General features: G+C 36.5%; 1 protein-coding gene across 2 annotated transcripts in view; it reads right to left on the bottom strand.

Annotated features, from left to right (window-relative positions):
• The window catches only part of DMD (dystrophin), a 2222747-nt gene that overhangs the window by 1588408 nt on the left and 614019 nt on the right, over positions 1-20320 (bottom strand). For both annotated transcript variants that reach the window (XM_073901937.1, XM_025857655.2), the window contains exons 8-9: positions 9291-9472; positions 7916-8047 (exon numbers count right to left, since the gene is read on the bottom strand). In XM_073901937.1, coding sequence (XP_073758038.1) covers positions 7916-8047; positions 9291-9472 — 314 coding nt within the window. The remainder of the gene's footprint in view (positions 1-7915; positions 8048-9290; positions 9473-20320) is intronic.

The raw sequence follows: 20320 nt of genomic DNA, 5'->3' as shown, positions 1-20320 counted from the left end.
GATGGATGAATGGATAAAAAAAAATGTAGTATATATAAATACAATGGAATATTATTCAGCTATAAAAAAGAATGAGATCTTGCCATTTGCAACTATATGGATGGACCTAGAGGGTATTATGCTAAGTGAAGTAAGTCAAACAAAGACAAATACTGTATGATCTCACTTATATATGGAATCTTAAAACACACACACACACACACACACACACACACACACACACACACACACACAAATTGACAGAGAACACATTGGTGGTTGCCAAAGACAAGGGGTGGGCGTGGGCAAAATGGGTGAAGGGGGTCAAAAGGTACAAATGTCCAGTTGGAGAATAAATAAGTAATAGGGATATAATGTACAGCATGGGGACTATAGTTAATAATACTGTATTGCATATTTGAAAGTTGTTAAGAGAATAAATCTTAAAAGTTCTCATCACAGGAAAAATTCTGTAATTATGTATGGTGACAGATGTTAACTAGACTTATTATAATCATTCTGCAATATATATAAATATTGAATCAAGTCATTGTGTTGTACATGTAAAACTAATACAATGCTGTATGTCAGTTATACCTCAAATTTTAAAAATTAAAAAATAAGTAATGATTAACATGTTCAAAAGTGAGCTCCTAACCTCACTCCCCAAACTGTTCCTCCTATAGATGATCCTATCTCGGTTGGTGGCAACTCCTTTCTTCCAACTGCTTAAGCCAAAACCTTGCACTAATTCTTGGTTCTTTGAATTCTTTCATAACTCATATCTACTATGTCATGTGCAGCATGATCTTGATGCAATGGTGGTCTCCAATTCTGCTCCCAGGTAGGCCATCCCAGAGATCATGAAACAGAAAGGCTCACTGACCAAGCTGTTATGTTCAAATCCCATCATTTATTAAATAATTTTAAAGCATATAGCAAGAAATAAGAAGAAAGAAATGGGGGGCAGGTAATGCAATTAGGATAAGGCCAAACAGTGAGAAGGACCACACTATTTAAATCTCAGCTTGTGCAATGTTCATATATTTTGCTCTGTCCATCTTTCTGGATGGTGGTGCAGTGGACAGAACCAGAGGTGACATCTGAGGGAGGGGTACAATAGACGGAAGGTGCCTAAGGCCACCACATATACTTGCTTTACTAGAGAGATACAGGGACAAGCATACCTGGCCCATAGCTGTAGGTCATTACTTAGTCTGCAAAAGAGCTATGGGAATTATTTGCATTTTTTATGTAGTATACTTGGGAGACCATAATGAGACCATACCAAGTATTATCAGTAGGTACCCAATTTAGGAATGATGTAGGTGACATGATTGATCATACCTTATGATTTGGCCTCTTCATTTCTTTCTATTCACTAGGTACACTTGTGTATTCCATTATTTATTCTCTATTTTTACCATGTGTAATAGGTTAAGTTACTATCTATAATTAATACACATTGTTACCTATGTCTTCCTTATCAAAGCTGATTTTTTAAAATTTATTATTTTTGGCTTTTTATGTTTTTATTTTGATTCTAGTTACTTAAAATAAAGTGCTATATTAGTTTCAGGTACACAATGTAGTGATTCAACAATTTCATTCATCACCCGGGTACTCAACTCATCAGTTAAATTTAACACATGGGTTTCATAAACTACTAGTTTACTTATGATTAATGCTTAATGCCTCTTAGAAATTTTATCTATCCCCTTTAGTTTTTTTAATAACACAAATGTTGTCTAAGAATACAGCAAAATGTGTTCTACGTTGCATAGCAAATCCTGTAGGTTGTCCAAAACATTATCCAGAATTCAACTACAATGTATCATGCTCATTGATAGAACCATCATAAAAAAAAAAAAAAGTGTGGAGTTTCCTCAAAAATTTTTTAAAAAAATAGAACTACCATATGACCCAGCAATCCCACTTCTGGATATATATCTGAAGAAAATGAAAACAGTATCTCAAAGACATATCTGCACTCCTATGTTCATTGCACCAGTACTCACAAGAGCCAAGATATGGAAACCATCTAAACGTCCATCAACAGATGAATGGAAAAAGGTGTATCTATACACAGTGGAATATTATCCAGCCTTAAAAAGGAATAAAATTCTGTCATCTGTGGGGTGCCTAGGTGGCTCAGTCCATTAAAGGTCCAACTCTTGATTTTGGCTCAGGTGATGATCTCAGGGTCGGGAGATCGAGCTCCACGCTCAGAAGGAGTCTGCTTGAGATTCTCTCTCTCCCTCTCCCTCTGCCCCTCCCCCCAATTTCTCACACTCTCTCTCTCTAAAATAAATAACTAATTATTTTTTAAAAAGTTCTGCCACCTGTGGCAACAATGGATGAACCCGAAGGACATTATGTTAAGTGAAATAAGTCAGATACAGAAAGACAAATATTGCATAATTTCATTATAGATAAAATCTAAGAAACAAAAATAAAAACAAAGTAATGCCAAACTCATAGAAACAAGAGAATGGTAGTGTCACCAGGGGTTAGAGAGAAAAAGTCATGGGGAGTTATTGCTTAATGGAAAATGAGTTTCCATTTTGCCAGAGGAAAAGAGTTCTGGAGAGAGATGGTGGTGGTGATGGATGTACCATTTTATGAATGTACTTAAAACCACAGAACTGTACACTTAAAAACAGTGTAGGTAGTAAAGTTTATGTTAAAAATTTTTTTAACGGAGGGAAAAAGAAAAAGAATCCAGATCCAACTCTCTCTCATATGCTGAGTGGATTATTGCAATAGCAATCTAACTCGTTTCCTTGGTTCTGCCCTTGCTCCCTTTAGTCTATTTTCCACATAGCAGCCATGTTGAAATAATACGCGTTTATGTCACTCTTCCAATAGCCTTCCATCTCATTGGTAATAAAAACCAAAGTCCTCACCATTACTCACCAGGTCTTATGTGATCTGGTCTACTGTTACAGCTCAGGCTCCATCTCCCAGCACGGTGCCCTCCCTCCTACCTTTCCTCGAGTAGCCCAAGTATCCCCACAGCTCAGGGTTTTTGTACCATCTGTGCTTCCTCCTCAGAGGTTGGTCTTCTCCCAGAGACCCACACCTCTTTTCAGTCTTTACTCAAAATTTACTTTTTCTGACTACCCCAAATGTCACATACTGCATATTCTACTTTCCTCTTTTGTTTTTTTCTTTTTACCACTAACTATCGTAATTACTACTGAATTTTGCTTTACTTTATACACATTACTAGCATATTATCTGAAATATTCTTTCACTTATTCATAATGTTTATCTTAGTCATATTTTGACTCTCCCATAAGCCTATGCTCTCCATTAGGGCACAAATTATTTTGTAAGTTTGTTTACTGATGCACCAATTGGGGGAACCAATTATTATATGATATTGACTGCAATATCATATAGTAATACCTGGCACATAGTAGGTGATTAAAAATTAAATATTAAATGATTACAGGGGCACCTGGGTGGCTCAGTCAGTTAAGCGTCTGCCTTTGCCTCAGGTCATGATCTTGAGGTCCTGGGATTGAACCCCACATTGGGCTCCCTGCTGAGCGAGGAGTCTGCTTCTCCCTCTCCCTCTGCTCCTCCCCTCTGTTCCTGCTCTCTCTCTCTCTCTCTCTCTCTCTCAAATAAATAAATAAATGATTACATAAATGAATACTACTTCATGGGTGAGTAATCCCGTGTGTGTGTATAGAGAGAGAGAGAGAGAGAGAATTCAGTGTTAGTATAAAGAACATTAACTTGGGGTTAGATAAATCCGAACATGAATCCAGGCTCTGCCACTTATTGGTTAGGCTTTGAAATTTTGATTAAACTACCCAATGTGAAAGGAGACCAAAGTCACTCTAGGCTGAGAGAATCAAAAAAAGCTAAGATAGGAAACTGTTTGGCACTTATGGAAGACAGCAAGTGATTTAATTTGGTTGGAGTAAAGAAAACATGAAATAGACTACTGTGAAATAAACATGAAAATATAAGTAGATAATAGATCATGGAGCTTCTTGATGAAATTTAAGAGAGTGGACCTGTTATAAAGGCAAAAGGAAGTGAAGAAAGTTTTGTGAATGATATTGTTAAAGTTGTTAATATGGAAATTTAATCTGATTTAGAGGGGACTAAGATAGAGATAGTGATATTGATTGCAAAGGTGTATCTGTAATCCAGAAGACAGGTATTGAGGGCCTAAATCAGAGGCCATAACATCAGGGACATAGCTTAATGGAGTAATTTTGTAAAGAAGGAATTGACTTTGCACGTCTCATTAATGAATGCCAGATCAATAAAGGGACCAAAGAGTGCAATGTCACATATTTAAGTATCAATGACTGCTGAGTAATATTCTCACTTACATAACAAAAAGGGACAAGAAATGGCTTTGTGAGCAATGAAACAAAGTTCCCCTCAGGACAATACCAGGTTTAAGAAATCAGTGGACATCTAGGTATAGATACATGCCAAAGAGTTGAAAATGAGTTGGAAATGTGGCTGTAACTTAAAAGATATTGAAAGTGGGTAAAAACACAGATCACAACGGTCATCCGAATACAGCTTGAAGCCAGGAAGCTAAATCCTATTGATAACAGGGAGACTATAATACATGGCTCAAGGGATCTTTCATGAAGCTCTTATGCAAAGGGAGTTAGAAGAGAAGAAAGCCAGATAGCGAAAGAGATACAGAACAGAGATGGAGAAGAAGCTGATGAGTCTAGAAGCTAGGAGAAAAGTTATTTCAATTACGATGGAAAGCCTGAAAGCTGAAAAGATGACATTTGATTTGGTGATGAAGTCTAATTATTTGTGGACTAAATAAATGAATAAATAAAGCATAGACTATTCTACAGAAGGTGATAAATGAAAGAAAGAGTCACATAACAGTATATTAAGAAGATAAAGTGGATTGATGTGTTTCAGAAGAGATGACATACACTAGAGGAGTTTTAAGCAGGGTTAGGCTCTAGGAAAGAAAGAGAAACCCAAAGTGAAAAAGATACTGGGTATTTTTGATATAAAATTAGGAGTAGAATGAGAGGCATGATCAAAGTCATAAAAATAGGAATTAAGTAAAATCATAAAAAAAATGTCCTCCATCCAAGGATGGATGGCAATAAAGTGATATACAATGAGGGAAAGCTAGAGGTTCACACCAGATAGTATTTCTTCTTGGCAAATTATGAGAAAAACTCATTTATAAGCAGGGATCCTGAGGTAGGTCGACTGCTTCACCCCAATAGATTTTCAAACTGCAAAGAGTATAAATCGGATTTTTCAAGTTTAGGACAGATGGGGATAACTGATGATTCTAATATACTGGGAACTTTTTTAAAAAATATATTTTATTTATTTATTTATTTGACAGAGAGAGAGAGCACAAACAGGGAGAGTGGCAGGCAGAGGGAGAGGGAGAAGCAGTCTCCCCACAGAGCAAGGGAAGCCCGATGTGGGGCTCGATCCCAGGACCCTGGGATCATGACCTGAGCCGAAGGCAATCACCCAGGACACCGGGATCACGACCCAAACCGAAGGCGGTTGCTTAACCAACTGAGCCACCCAGGCACCCCAATATATTGGGAACTTTTAAGGTAATTCACAGAATTTCTGCTTTCCATAGCGGACAGTCACGCACGTAGTTTGCTTTCCTATTATGGAAAACTTCACCCCCTTTGCAGATCACCAAGTAAACCACTTGAATGAAACTCTCTAATGGAGTCCCGTCTGGCCTGTCTTGAGATCATTTGAAGTGGATCAGATACAACCTGTAGGGGGCAATATAGGCTCAGCCCCTCAGAAACGCGTCAGAAAAAATTTTTCTTAGTATATGGTTAAGACATAAACTTATCAAACTAACTACATGTAACATCATCTTCTGATGTGCTTCCTTTAGAAACAGGTAGAATATATCATTCCTTATCAATTGTAATTCACACTTCTTCTTTTCTAAAGGACACGATTAGGTTTATTTCAATGTGGCTTATGCTAAATAAAACAGGTAAGTGAATTTGTTGAATATTTTTATTGTATGACACATTATATATTCTGTAGTATTTATACAAAGGTAGAATGAACAAATAGAGTCTAGCAAAATTAAGTCCACTTATAATTACTTCATTAAGGAGTCATAACGGAGCAATGCCTTAATGGGGTTGGTAATGAGGTAAAAATGTGCCACCAGAAGAGGCATTAGAGAAAAACTTCTGGAAAAGGCAGCTCAATAAAGTGATAATGAGGGGGAAAAAGAACTCATCTCCTTGTCTTGGCTCATGCTCCTTTACTTTAGGATGCACCCCTATTCTTTAAGACTCGGAGGTTTCAACGGGAGGATGGTGATGGAAAAGAGTCCAGGGAGTCAGGGAGTCAGGGAGTCAGCAGGGTGCAAGGGAGGAGGAAGAAGAGAAAGAGAAGGACAGAAAGAGGAAGCTTCAAATGTGGATAAAAATAGCATCTCCCACCTCTCCGAAGTTGTTATAAGGACTTCCTTAGTTCATATAATGTGCACACCTGGCATAGAGAAACACTCAGTAATGAGTGGCCCAACTATTTCTATTTACTGATAATGAGAAAACTGATTAAGTTTCTTGTTCAAGATTATACAACTAACCTTTGTTAAAACATGGATGGGAATTTAACTGAAGATGAGGCTGAGTCACACAAATGTTCTCACCCAGTCTCCTTTGTTCAGCTTTGCCAGAAAACTAGCCAAGGATAGAGGGCATAACTATGCCCTGAAATATGCTTCCCTGGGATAATCGGTGCATGCTAAGAATTTTCAGCCTTATGCAAAAATTAACTGTGCAAAATAATCACTAATTAAATACAAACACTATTTTAAAAAATCAGTGAGCCTCTAAACATGTATATTTTTTTCACCATATAGGATCAGGTCTATAATTTCTAAATTCCCATTCATAATGTAGTTCTGACAAAAGTCACTTCCTTAAGAACTTTTCAAATTGCTCCACTAAACAAAATAGTTTTCTTCTAAAAAGAAATTCTAGCAAATCTCACAAGTCAAGCACATTTCATTTCCATGCTCTAATATAAACCAGGCTGTAATTTCTTGTATTTTTAGGTTTCCTACAATACCGCAATAATGGAAAATTCCACTGAGAAGACTCTTTATGCAGAAAGTACGAAATGGTGCATGGAATCTGACTGGTGTGGGAGTGACAGACTTTCTTGTAAAAATAATCCAGAGCATGTTATATACATGTTTAAATTAGCCAAATTATTAAAATGTATCATATGAAAAAGCTTACAGTTATATTTTCCTTTCATTTTTGGGGGGGAGGGGCAGAGGGAGAGGGCGAGAGAGAATCTTAAGCAGGCTCCATGCCCAGTGCAGAGCCAGACGTGGGGCTCAGTCTTACAACTCTGAGATCATTACCTGAGCTGACATCAAGAGTCAGACCCTTAACCGACTGAGCCACCCAGGTGGCCCTGTAGTTATATTTTTCTTAAATAGAGTATAAATATATTTTTATAGAATGAAAATATAATAAGAACATCTATATAGAGTGTATGTTTCCTTTAGGTATCAGGTATCTAGAAAAATTTCGCCAAGTAGTGTGACCAGTGAATTTCATCCATTTTCCCATCCTTTTAAAAAAATTACATATATAAACCTTTAATGATGTTTTTGTATAACTGTTGGTAGCCTTTATAAAAGAGACACTTACAGGTAAATTATATAATGAAAGCACACACCACTGTTCTAAGAATCCCCATTCATGAAGAATCAACCCATATTAAAACCTAGGGAAATCACAATAACGAAACAGCATCATGTGAGAACATCTAATACAACTGGGAATAATGAAACTGCTCCTGATGAAGGAGAAAAAAGGCACTGCAAAATTCAAACGAAAGCCATGTCAGGTTATCCTCGAGGAGGAAGTTCTTTGGTTCGTAGAATAGAGAGTAAATGTTGACAGACCTGTGAAGGAAGTGGGCTCCGTGTGGGGTCAGAGGTGGCGACATAAGCAGCCTGTGTGTAGGCATAGCTCTTGAACCGAGGCTTGGGAGAGGAAGGAGTTCGTTCATAGCCCTGTGCTAGACTGACTGTGATCTGCAGAGTAGGGTTACGGGGAAGGGGACAGAGGGGGAGGAGGAGACATCATAAGTAACCCTGGAAGGACTGCTTTCCCACACACTAGAAAAACAAACGTTAAATGGAAACAGTGAGATGAAAAATTTCATTTGAAATGCACATAGTGCCAGTGCAAACTGGCGCACTTGCACAATTCTGGTGCTCTATGTCATGGTGGAGGGCGGGTACTCAGGGAAGGGATGAGGGAGGGACTTAACTATAAGGATTCCATACTGACACAGCTCCAGCACTCATGTGGGATGGTGCTCTTCAATCTGGCAAAAACAGGCATCCAAAAGCAATTTTCTCTGAACCCAAAGTAAACAAAACCAGAATTCATCAGTTCAAGTTCCTTGAAAGGACTGGAGCTTTCATAAGCTAAATACAGAACTAGTGCTTTAGGAGAGTGAGAAAATTAGGCCTAAGATTAGCCGTCCACACCTTGAGAAGGAATTATGCTAAAAGGTTTTTTTTTGTTTGTTTGTTTGTTTTAGGCTTTTTCATCATTGTTTTTGTCAAAGAAAGTAAAAGAAAACACCCCGAACAGCCACTCCTGGGAGCAAGAACAAGCCATGTAATAAAAGAATCCCACTAAATCCTGGACAATTGTAAAAATCTTTATCTTATGTATTCTCCCTTTAACTTTTATTTAAAGTATCATAAACTACGTTTATCAAAAACGTTATCTTGAATAATCAAAATTTGTTAATACCTCAGTAGGTTGTCACTAAAGATAAGAAAGTATTATTAAACAGAGTACTTGCCTTTGCTCTTGCCCTCTTTGCTCTTTACTCTCGTTGACAGAAAGTTTTATACATATATGAGTCTATCTTTTATTTTAATTCATTTTACACAATGGAAATGCAATATATTGCTTTCCATATTTTATAACATAGTGCATATCAACAGCAGAGTATTTTAATAATGTGCTTTGAAAACAATATTATGGTCCATTATATCAGTTAAAATTCAGAAGGCTTATAGAGTTTCTCTTTCTATAGGTAGATATATAGATATAGATATAGATATAGATATAGATATATGCACACACACACACACACACATTATGCTATGTAGACATATATTTGTGTATACACACGTCATGCTACATAGACATATTTATCATGTATTTATCAGAGATATATATGTATATGTATGATGACTAAAAATGCATATACGACAGAAAATATCATTGATATTAGGTACTCTTTTGATACTTTACCTGTTGAGAATAATGCATTTGATGATGTAATTGAAAATGTTCTTCTCTTGTAACTTTTGATGGCCTTGGCAACATTTCCACTTCCTGGATGGCTTCAATGCTCACTTGTTGAGGCAAAACTTGGAAGAGTGATGTGATATACATTAAGATGGACTTCTTATCTGGATAAGTGGTGGCAACATCTGTAAGCACATTAACACCCCACGTCAAATTTTGGTTTCTATATTTGAGTCTCTGAAAGGCGAATGAATGAATAAATGTTACAGGAAGAAGACACATTAATGAGCACTCGATTGCCCATGAATGCCCTCCAGAGACTAATTAGAACATGATAATCAGGCCAAAAATGGCTTTCCAATTTGGCAGACCAATGAGAGGAGCACTAAAGTTAATTTCTTTCTTCCTTGTTCACATAAAAACTTCATTCCATAATACTTTTTCCTAAGTCAAATTGCCAAACTGGCCCATCTAAGAGAGTGGTTTTCATTAGATAAGAAACACAAATAAAAGATTATATCTTCCTTTCCATGGAAAGCTATATTAACGTGTAAATTAAAATAGTGCACTGGTAATTAAACAATTACACAAAAGAGCTTAATGCCTTGGCTTCCAGTAAGGGAAGCTTGCATCAGCTAATCAAATTTTTGCTGGTGATTAAGTATGTAAAGAGCAAAATATGTCTCTGTGTTGAAATGAACCATGTATTTCCACAATGACAATAAAACAACAATATACCATATGTATATGATTTGTAATACTCAAGTATATTAAAAAACATTTGTTTACATTTTTGGTACATCTGTTAAAGTCAGATGTTACCTTCCTTCTCAGACTCTAGAGATAAATTTAAAAGTCCTTCACATAAAGTTGATCTGACATTATGTCCTTTGCCACATCCAGGGAATGAAAGAAACCCAGCATTTAAAGTCAATAATAATGTGTAACAACACACATAGTAAGTGGCAGCTCCTTCCAAAGGTTATTTTGCTACTTGGCATTACAATTTACCCACTGCGTTCATTCCAGGGAACCAAGATATAAAAATAATCCTTTATGTGAAGTGTATCATTAATCCCAGAAGTGTTAAAACATAAATCCTGGCAGGAGGCCAAGACAACTATGCAGCAATGTGCCAGGCATTTTTCTTGCTATAAATTTATCTTAGCTTAGCTAGCATTAAAAGATTTTTTTTATGTTAAATATGTGTATTCTGGTCAGGTGTTCTGATCATGAGTAAAAAAGCCTAGAGTCGAATCTCAAGCCCACTAACATAAAAGGAGGTTGAATAGGTAACTTAGTCAATGCCTTTACAAATAGCAGGAATGTAATTGATTAGAACAACTATTTTTAAAAAGATTTATTTATTTGAGAGAGAGAGAGAGAGAGAGCGAGCGCGTGCGCGAGTGGGGGGAGGGGTAGGAGAGAATCTCAATCAGACCTCCCTCTGAGCACAGAGCAGGGCTCCATCTCTTGACCCATAAGATCATGACTTAAGCAGAAACCAAGAGTCATATGCTTAGCCAACTGAGCCATCCAGATGCCCCTAGAACAACTATTTTTTAATATATATTTGAAATATTTTATTTATTTATTAGAGAGAGAGAGAATGAGCAGGGGCAGGGGGTGCGGAACAGAGGGAGAGGGAGAAGCAGACTCCTCATGGAGCAGGGAGCCCGACAAGGGGCTTGATTCCAAGGCCCTGGGATCATGACCTGAGCCAAAGGCAGACAGACGCTTAAACTACTGAGCCACCAGGCGCCCTGTATTTTTTTTTTAAATATTTTTAAAAAGAGCTACAGAGGAGGAAAAAGTTAATATTCTTTGGTCTGCTTCTATCCATAGTATAATAGAGTACTTCTCAATTTTTAATGTGCATATGAATCACCTGGGGACCTTTTTCAACTCAGACTCAAATTCAGTAGGTCAGGCGTAGAACCTGAAGTTCTGCATTTCTGACAAGCTGGCCGGTGATGCTGACACTGCTGACTTGAAGACCACACTCTGAGTAACAGGGTTGAAAAATATGACACAGGAAGCAGACTGCTCTATCATCTGCCACTTCATTGTTTGGCTTTTTCCCCCCAAAAGATACTTAACTGGACACTTCAGTGCATAAGGCTGAGAGGTACAAAGTGATACAATACGTATTCTCTGCTCCTTTATTATAATTATTACCCAACAAACGGTGAAGGTTAAGTTTTCACAAGTATTTTCTTAGGAAGAACTAAAGAATACTTTGTACATGAGTACCGCCTTTCTAAAAAAAAAAAAAAATCTTACTAACTTAGCTTTGAAATTGTGAAGACTAAAATATCCCTTTCATTTGATAACTGTTTCTCAAGTGTTCTTTGTATGTGGATACTACACTTCTTCACCACATTTTGAACCTCTAAAATGTTTTCTTCTTTCTCACTAGGAAGTAGTCAGTTGTACATGTAATGAGCATAATTTAGAATTCTGTTTATTTTTAGTATTAAGTAAAACTATGCTGTGAGAAAGGCACTGAATTAAAAAAAGGTTGATCCATGACCATTTACTGCTATATTATACATAAACACGTGCATGGATATGTTTAGCCTCAAATATATGTCATGATAAAAATAAAGGTAAAAATAAATTAAGAATTATTTCTATTACCCCAAGCAAATATCAAAAATTATAGTACATTTTATCTACATAAAACATCTTTTGGATGGCAGCAAATATTCGTAATTATCAATCATCACAAAAATATACACTATTTGACCAAATTATTGACATTTTTACCCCAATCTATTTGCTTCCCATCTCTGAGGTTGTGTGGATTCAGCTGTACCAGCAGGTGGAATCCAATATTTCTTTTCTTAAAGAAAAGAACTTAGATATTCTAAAATATGTTAATTCACTTCAACATATACGTGCTAAAGAGCTATTTTATTTACAATATTTTAGCAAAGTATCCACGAGATTAACAAGATAGAGAATTCATGGATTCTTCACAATTTGGAATAATAAAATAAATAGATAATAGGAAAAGTACAAAATAATTGCATTGCTGAACAGAATTTAAAATGTGTTCCTCTAACTGGCACAATCAGTGCTTAAGTAGATTCAGAGAAAGGAAAAAATTATATATTACCAGGGGGCCAGAAAAGTCTTTATAAATAGGAAACCTAATAAGTAGGTATAGGATTTCTTAGCTAGAAATGGGGGAATGAGGAAAGGTATTCTAGGCAGTAGAAAAGCATGAACAAAAGTGCAGCACTAAGATATTAGAAACATCCCAGGAATAGTGCCTTTATGTGTCTTAGCCACAGACAGGAGAGTAGTGACTAACAAGATACAATGGGTACCGTCTCCGTGAAACACTGAGAGATCATCAGGAACAAACCAGAAATTTTGACCTTGGTTCAGTAGTTTAGACAGTGACTACTTTTGAGCAAGAGTGTGACGGCACTGAATTTTTTGTAAAGTAAAACTGTTAAGTACAGAATGGGATGAAAGAGAAAAACAACTGGAGGGAAGTAGGAAGCTAGGACCCGATCCAGATAGGAGGTGTTAGAGAAATAAACTAGGCTTTGTAACGAAAACAAAAAGATGGATGATAGAAATTCTAAGATAGGTCCAAAATGACCTCATTCTATTTCCAATCATTTACTTCACAGTCTTTGAAAAGAACTATATGTAACATTCTGTCTAAGCCCTGAGGGTGCAAAGATGAATAAGCCTTGAGTAAAATGGAGGAGGACAGATGGAGGGAAATGCTTGTTTTGTAATCACAGTAACAAGTAGTCACCAACACAAGTTTCAGACTCATTTAATCAATTAACAATTACCTGCCTATATGGTCTTGATCATGATTCCTCAAGCCAGCCATTGTCAACCCTTCCCTTCTGAAAGTTGGCTAATCAGAAATGGACTCACCCCAATGAACAAAATTCTAAATGCAAACCAGTGAACAGTGGTAGCACCTGATTAACCAACCATGCTTCTAAAGGTCACATCAACCTATTCACGTCGAATGCTCACAGATCTCCTGATCTCCCAGTTTTCCCCAAAACCTAAGAATACTCTGTTTTGAGAGACTGTGGTTAACCAGCATAGTTCCCTCTTATTTAAGTAAACGATACACTCAGCTTTGTGTTCAACAGATAAAATTCACTTATAAATTTAAAATTAATGGGTTTTTTTTATTTTTTTTATTTTTATTTTTTTAAGATTTTATTTATTTATTTGAGAGAGAGAGAATGAGAGATAGAGAGCACGAGAGGAAGGAGGGTCAGAGGGAGAAGCAGACTCCCCGCCGAGCAGGGAGTCCGATGCGGGACTCGATCCTGGGACTCCAGGATCATGACCTGAGCCGAAGGCAGTCGCCTAACCAACTGAGCCACCCAGGCGCCCAATGGGTTTTTTTTTTAAAGGAGAACATAATGGAAAGAAAGAATGAACAATTCTGAATCTGGATTTGGATTTTAAAAATCTGTGCCTAAATGTTTATATCTATAAAAAGACATCCTTAACATCATTTACTTCTGTTTCCTCATCTGCGAGATAAAACCAGAGTCCCAATCTCACCGTGGTGTTGTGAAGGTCAAAAGTATAATGTTTAGAAACGACTGTAAACTTAATTAGACTCAGATACTGTTCTTATATTGCAATTGTTGTTTTTTGTGTTATTAATATAAAAACAGATGTAGTTGTAGGAGACCATTAGTACTACTAACGGGAAGCCACAGGAAGCTGGTAGGAAGGAAAGACCACTCATCACTTATTAAATAGTCACAAAGCAATTATAATGTGCCATAGAATATGCTTAGCCTATGTTATATTATAAGTATTCAGTGGATGAGCCCGCAACAAATAATTATGGACTGTACAAGGTACGAGAATTCAAAAGAAGTGTCATGACTTGGGGATGATCCTCACTTAGGATCAATAACCGCAGCTAGGCCAATGGCTGGACACTTTGTGAACACCTAAATATTGGTTGAGAAACTGAGTATAGTAGTTAAAGCCATGGAAATTAATGAGAATTGTGTAAGACAGCAACTGACTTAAAACATAATGTTATAGATAATGAGTACTATAGCATTTGAGGAGGGTGAGAATGATGGGATGTGATTTACATTTTTTTATTACAAGACATTAAAATGTACGAAGTAAAAGAAGTGGCTGTACTCCCAAAATAAGAACTTACAATTTTATGAAAGTAATCTTTGTACTAAAACCCTACTGTATAATGGGTTCGTTGCTGCAAAAACTTAAATTAATAATTTCTAATCGAATCTTTAAAGACATTTCAGAATGAAAATGTTGCAAACTTATAAATACGGCTAGAATGTTTTATTTTATGAACAACAGCACTGATTCTGATGAGTGTTTCTATACTAATCAGAATTTTGATACTGAGGGATATAATGAATGAATAAATCATTCACTGAAATTCCATTATTTTTCAAATGAGGAAATTGAAACCCACAGTAGTTTGATGGCGATTTCAAAAGTTGTCAGAATTAAAGTTAGAGGCCAGTCAGGGCATCACACTTCTCAGTACCTTACCTTCATTCTTGCAGAAAATATTATCTTAGCGCATTTAAAAACCAAGTATCAGGGCACCTGGGTGGCTCAGTCAGTTAGGTGTCTGCCTTCAGCTCAGGTCATGATCCCAGCGTCCGGGGATCGAACCCCGCATTAGACTCCCAGCTCAGCGTGGAGTCTGCTCCTCTCTCTCCCTCTGCCTCTCCCCCTGCTGGTGCTCTCTCTCTTGCTCACTCTCTCTCTCCAATGAATAAATAAAAATAAAATCTCTAAAAAATAATAAAAATTAAAAAATAAAAACCAAGTATCTCAAAGCCATCTAAAGGATGACCTTGTGATCCATGTGGTTCCATTACCAAATATTAACAATATTGTCCATAATAGTAGTGATTTCTTTTTTTTTTTTTTTTTGAGAGAGAGAGAGAGAGAGAGAGCATGAGTAGGAGGGGAGGGGCAGAGGGAGAGGGAGAGAGAGAATCTTAAGCAGGCTCCATGCCCAACATGGAGCCTGACTCGGGGCTCAATCTCACAACCCTGAGATCATGACCTGAGCTGAAATCAATAGTCAAACATTTAACCAGCTGAGCCACCCAGGTATCCCTGATTTCTATTTCTAATAAAAGAGGAATGACAAGACTAAATATACATAAAAATACAACTTTGGTAGTAATCAAATTCAAATTAAATAAAGATGTGGGTTTTAAAGTATATTCCTTTGCCTATCACATTATCAAAGAATGACAGAAGAATAACAACCAAAGTTGTAGAGGCTTCGGTGATTTGGCCAAACTCCTACTTTGCTGGAAGAGTATCATTTGGTTCCAAATGTTATGAAAAATATTTTGGCAATGTCTACTAACACCTTAAAAACAATCATATTCAATGACCCAGTAATTTTCCTTCTAGGAATCCACCACAAAGAAATAACCAGAAATTTAAATGATGATTTATATAAACCTGATGTAAAATTTAAGTACTATTGACAATATAAAAAAAAATGTTATCCTACAAAAAAGAAAAAAAAATCAAACCATTCCAAGTGGCTTAATAGTTAGAGAAGTAGAAATGATCAAATATGTCATTGTCAATGAGTAGTACAAAGCCATTCAAAACATTGCTTTTGAAGAATTTTTTTAAAAGATTTTATTTATTTATTTGACACAGAGAGAGAGCACAAACAGGGGGAGCAGGAGAAGAAGCAGGCTCCCAGCTGAGCAGGGAGCCTGATGCGATGTGGGGCTGGATCCCAGGACCCTGGGATCATGACCTGGGCCAAAGGCAGATGCTTAACTGACTGAGCCACCCAGGTGCCCACTTTTGAAGAATTTTTGATAAAATATGAAAAGAAATTCTTTATAACATCAAAAGAATAGAATGTATAAATTATGAAGTACATAATAACCTTACAGAAAAGACTAGGCAAACATACTTCAAGACATTAGTGAAATGGGTATATTGGTGGGACTGAAAATAGTTTTCCTTTTCTCTTTTGTTCTATCTGTATTTTCCGCACTCTCCACTCAGCACCCACGAATCTTATAGTTAGATAATATAGTCTATATTATAATAAAAGTATCTGTAAAGATCAAAAAGAAACAATAAAAACAGAGCTGCACAAAGTTTTCATGCAGCATGCCGTCACCCTAAAAAAGCCAATGCGAATGAGTTGGTCGGGAAACTGGTGCCTTCAACAAAACTGTTCTTATCTTGGGCAATCAACCTCCAGAAAGTCTGATTAGCCAGCTATCAGACAGAACCTTGAAACACCTCTGGGTAATCTCAACAAGAGGTTCCACTGCCTTAAACCTCAGGTCAGTTTTTTGCCAGGAGAAAGGCAGAAATTGAAAGAGCAGATTAAAATGCATATCCTCACACAATTCACAGCGCTCACCATAGCACATACCCTCCCCAATGAGCGCTGTGAATCGTGTGAGACGGTGGAATCGCAGACCTGTACCTCTGAAACAAATAATACATTATATGTTTTTAAAAAAAAAAAAGATAGCAGAAAGGGAAAAATGAAGGGAGGGAAATCAGAGGGAGAGATGAACCATGAGAGACTATGGACTCTGAGAAACAAACTGAGGGTTCTAGAGGGGAGAGGGGGTGGGGGTGTGGGTTAGCCTGGTGATGGGTATTAAAGAGGGTGCATACTGAATATACGCGAACAATGAATCATGGAACACTACATCAAAAACTAATGATGTAATGTATGGTGATTAACATAACATAATAAAAAGGAAAAAGAAAAGAAAAAAAGTAAAAAATAAATAAATAAATAAAATGCATATCCTGTGTAATCAGAAAGAAGTAGGATTTCAAAGATAAACAGATGCATAAATGTACACTCACAGAGTTTGGTCAGCCTTTCATGAGTTTTGTAAAAGAAAAAAAATCAAAAAGGATGTCATTTAGAAACCCTGATCAGAATAAATGTAGATCATGTCCCACAGAATTTGTATTAGGAACAACAGAATACAAATAAATTCACTGTAAGAGAAAGGGAAGAGGTAAACTGGAAAGAAGAAACATGTGACCACAAACTAGACATGGTCAGATAGCTCTGAATGTGAAAGTGTGAACACACACAGATAGAGACACAATCAAAAATATGAGTCTGCTAAAATAACCAAATACACAGATATGAAATTCCAAAGAACTTATTACTGGAAGGAAGTGTGTTATCATCTGAGGTTTACAAATGAAGATATTACAATGTCATCTGATCTCTAAGCACCAGAGTTTTTAAATTAAAAGGCACTATCATATCAGAGATCATTTTCTGTGGTGTTAGATTATTTTAAATTTTAATAGTTTTCATCCAGTCCTACATTCTACATATATGCATCTTCCATTTGCAAGTCACTGTATACAATGAATATATAGCATTCTAATAAGAAAATAACTTGCATAGGTCCCTTCAAGTTAAATTCTTTAATTCTCTATAAGACCTGTTCTGCCTTCACTAAATTAAGTAATCCTTAACTAAGCCATTCCATAATTTCAGCATTCACTCACTGATCCAAGTTGCTTTTATCATCTAATAACAATGCTTCTCATTAAAAGACTATAATATATACTAATGAAAATAATTTGTATTGATGAAGATGATTCAGTTTCATAATAAAATTAATGATAAAAAGCAGTGGCTTTCATTTATCCATGAGAAATACTAAATAATTTTATCTTTTAAACACCCAATTATTCCTTTTGATATGCTCATGGTGTAGCTAGCAGAAAACTATCACTATCATCTTGGTACAAGTAGAAAACAGTGCTCAAAATGCATGCTCACCTAGAGCCCAAGAGGGAAACAACAACAACAACAAACAAACACAGAAGATGAGGTGCTCACAGGAAACTTTAGATGCACTGAAAACTAGTTCAGCTTCCTGCCGTTAACTAAACAATGCTAAATATACCTATGCAAATAAAAATCACATATTCAATCTAATAAATCATGGTAGCTGGAGGCGATGATTTTGATTCTGTAAAGTACCAGATTGATAATATGAGACACTCAAAAATATATTTAACAAACATTTACTGGGTTATTACTTTGTGCCAGACTATATTCTAGTCTTTGAGTATATAGCGATAAATAAATGATCCCAGGGAGCTGTTCTCATGGAACTGTGATTCTAACGGGGAAGCAAAATTACAAATAAATACTTTCAAAATCCTCTGTTTACCACTTGCCAATTCAACTCTATTCACCCAGTCCTTTTCTGCTTCATTGTATAAATGAAACTACCTTCCACAAATGCATTATCTTTGTTGAGCTTTTTTGGGAAGAGGATTAAATAGGAGTGGGGATTCTGTAGTGTTAATACCAAACATTCACGTAGTGCCTGAGAACAGACACACAGAAGCTGGTGAGTAAAACTCAATTAAATGGAAATTCTCAACAAACTGTGATTTTTACAAGTTTCAAATAAGCCACCTTTAAGTTGAATGTTTTTGAACAAAGTATCAAATGTCTTCTGTGTGAAGCTAATCAAAGTCAAGTGTTCTGTCTTTATATTTTCAATTCTAAATGCAACAAGTTTCCAAAATTCTCTTTTCCAGCGACTCATTGCATTTGTACCTCATTAAATTGTATGTATTTAAGATGACTACTCCTGGCCATTTAAAAATTTAGAACAACTTTTCAGTGCATACCCTCTAAAACCAGGATAATAGAAGCTAGTTTGACCTAACAAACAGAAGCTAATCAGTCAGTGTGGGAGACTATTGATAGAAAAAACATTTGTACTTTCTTAAAATTCCCTCTCCAGGACTACTGTGGAAAGAACTACTGGAGTTTCCATTTGAGAAAGGAATACTTTGGCTCAGTGACATTTAACTCTGCTTCCTTCACTGTCACCTGCTATTTTTTTAATTAATTAATTTTTAAAATTTTATTATGTTATGTTAGTCACCATACAATACATCATTAGTTTTTGATGTGGTGATCCACGATCCATTGTTTTCGTATAACCCCCAGTGCCCCATGCAGAATGTGCCCTCTTTAATACCCATCACCGGGCTAACCCATCCCCCCACCCCCTCCCCTCTAGAACACTCAGTTTGTTCCTCAGAGTCCATAGTCTCTCACGGTTCATCTCTCCCTCCAATTCCCCACCCCATTTTTCCCTTCCTTCTCCTAATGTCCTCCGTGCTGTTCCTTATGTTCCACAAATAAGTGAAACCATAGGATAATTGCTTTCTCTGCTTGACTTATTTCACTTAGCATAACCTCCTCCAGTCAGCTGCTGTTTTTGTGCTTTGCTTTTGATCTAATCAAATTGACTTTTTTCCCCCTACTAGTAGGAGAAGGGCATTAAGTTTCATAAATAACTCCACACAGTATCTTCTTTACTAACACAAAATACTCAGTTTCTACCCCCTCATTCTTTACAGAGTTAAAAATGATAGTTGATAAACAATGAAACCAGAATGGAGATGTTCACTTCATTTAACACAAATTTCATTGGTTATTAAGGAGCTTTCCCATATGTTTTAGGATTCGGAATATGCCTGATGGTATAAGCAAGTTCCAAGGCAAATCCCACAATGATAACTAGCTTAATGCTGAAACTGTATTTAAAAGCAATCTTTTTTGTAACAAATATTCTTTTAAAAAGTATCCATTCCATATCAAAGAGCTTAGCTTGTTGAATCAAGCATACTTTGAAACAAGGAATGGATGGGGTCAATATTTTAAAGAAGGTGAGTTCAGAAGGCTTCTCTGGCTAATAGTGGATCAGAGAACTAGCTTCTGTGTCTCTGCTCAGCTGATGGCTACAATGTTGCTAAGCCTAATGGACGTTTTTCTATTCTTGTTTTACTGGGTAGCTCCCAGTAGCACTCTTTCTTTTTAAACTGCTTTGTTTTTCTTGGAATCTTTGACACTATATTTTTCAGGTTTTATGCCTATCAGCCACACTTTCTCAGGCCCAACCTGCTTAAATGACAGGAAATTTTGGAAAGATTTAGAGGCTGGATCTGGGTCTTCTCTAGCCACACTCATT

The sequence above is a fragment of the Callorhinus ursinus genome, unplaced genomic scaffold, assembly GCF_003265705.2.
Source record: "Callorhinus ursinus isolate GAN/ISIS: 27379988/994484 unplaced genomic scaffold, GSC_fseal_2.0 scaffold16, whole genome shotgun sequence".
NCBI lineage: Eukaryota > Metazoa > Chordata > Mammalia > Carnivora > Otariidae > Callorhinus > Callorhinus ursinus.
The sequence above is the reverse complement of the archived record's forward strand: the minus strand, read 5'-3'. Positions and strand labels throughout refer to the sequence as shown.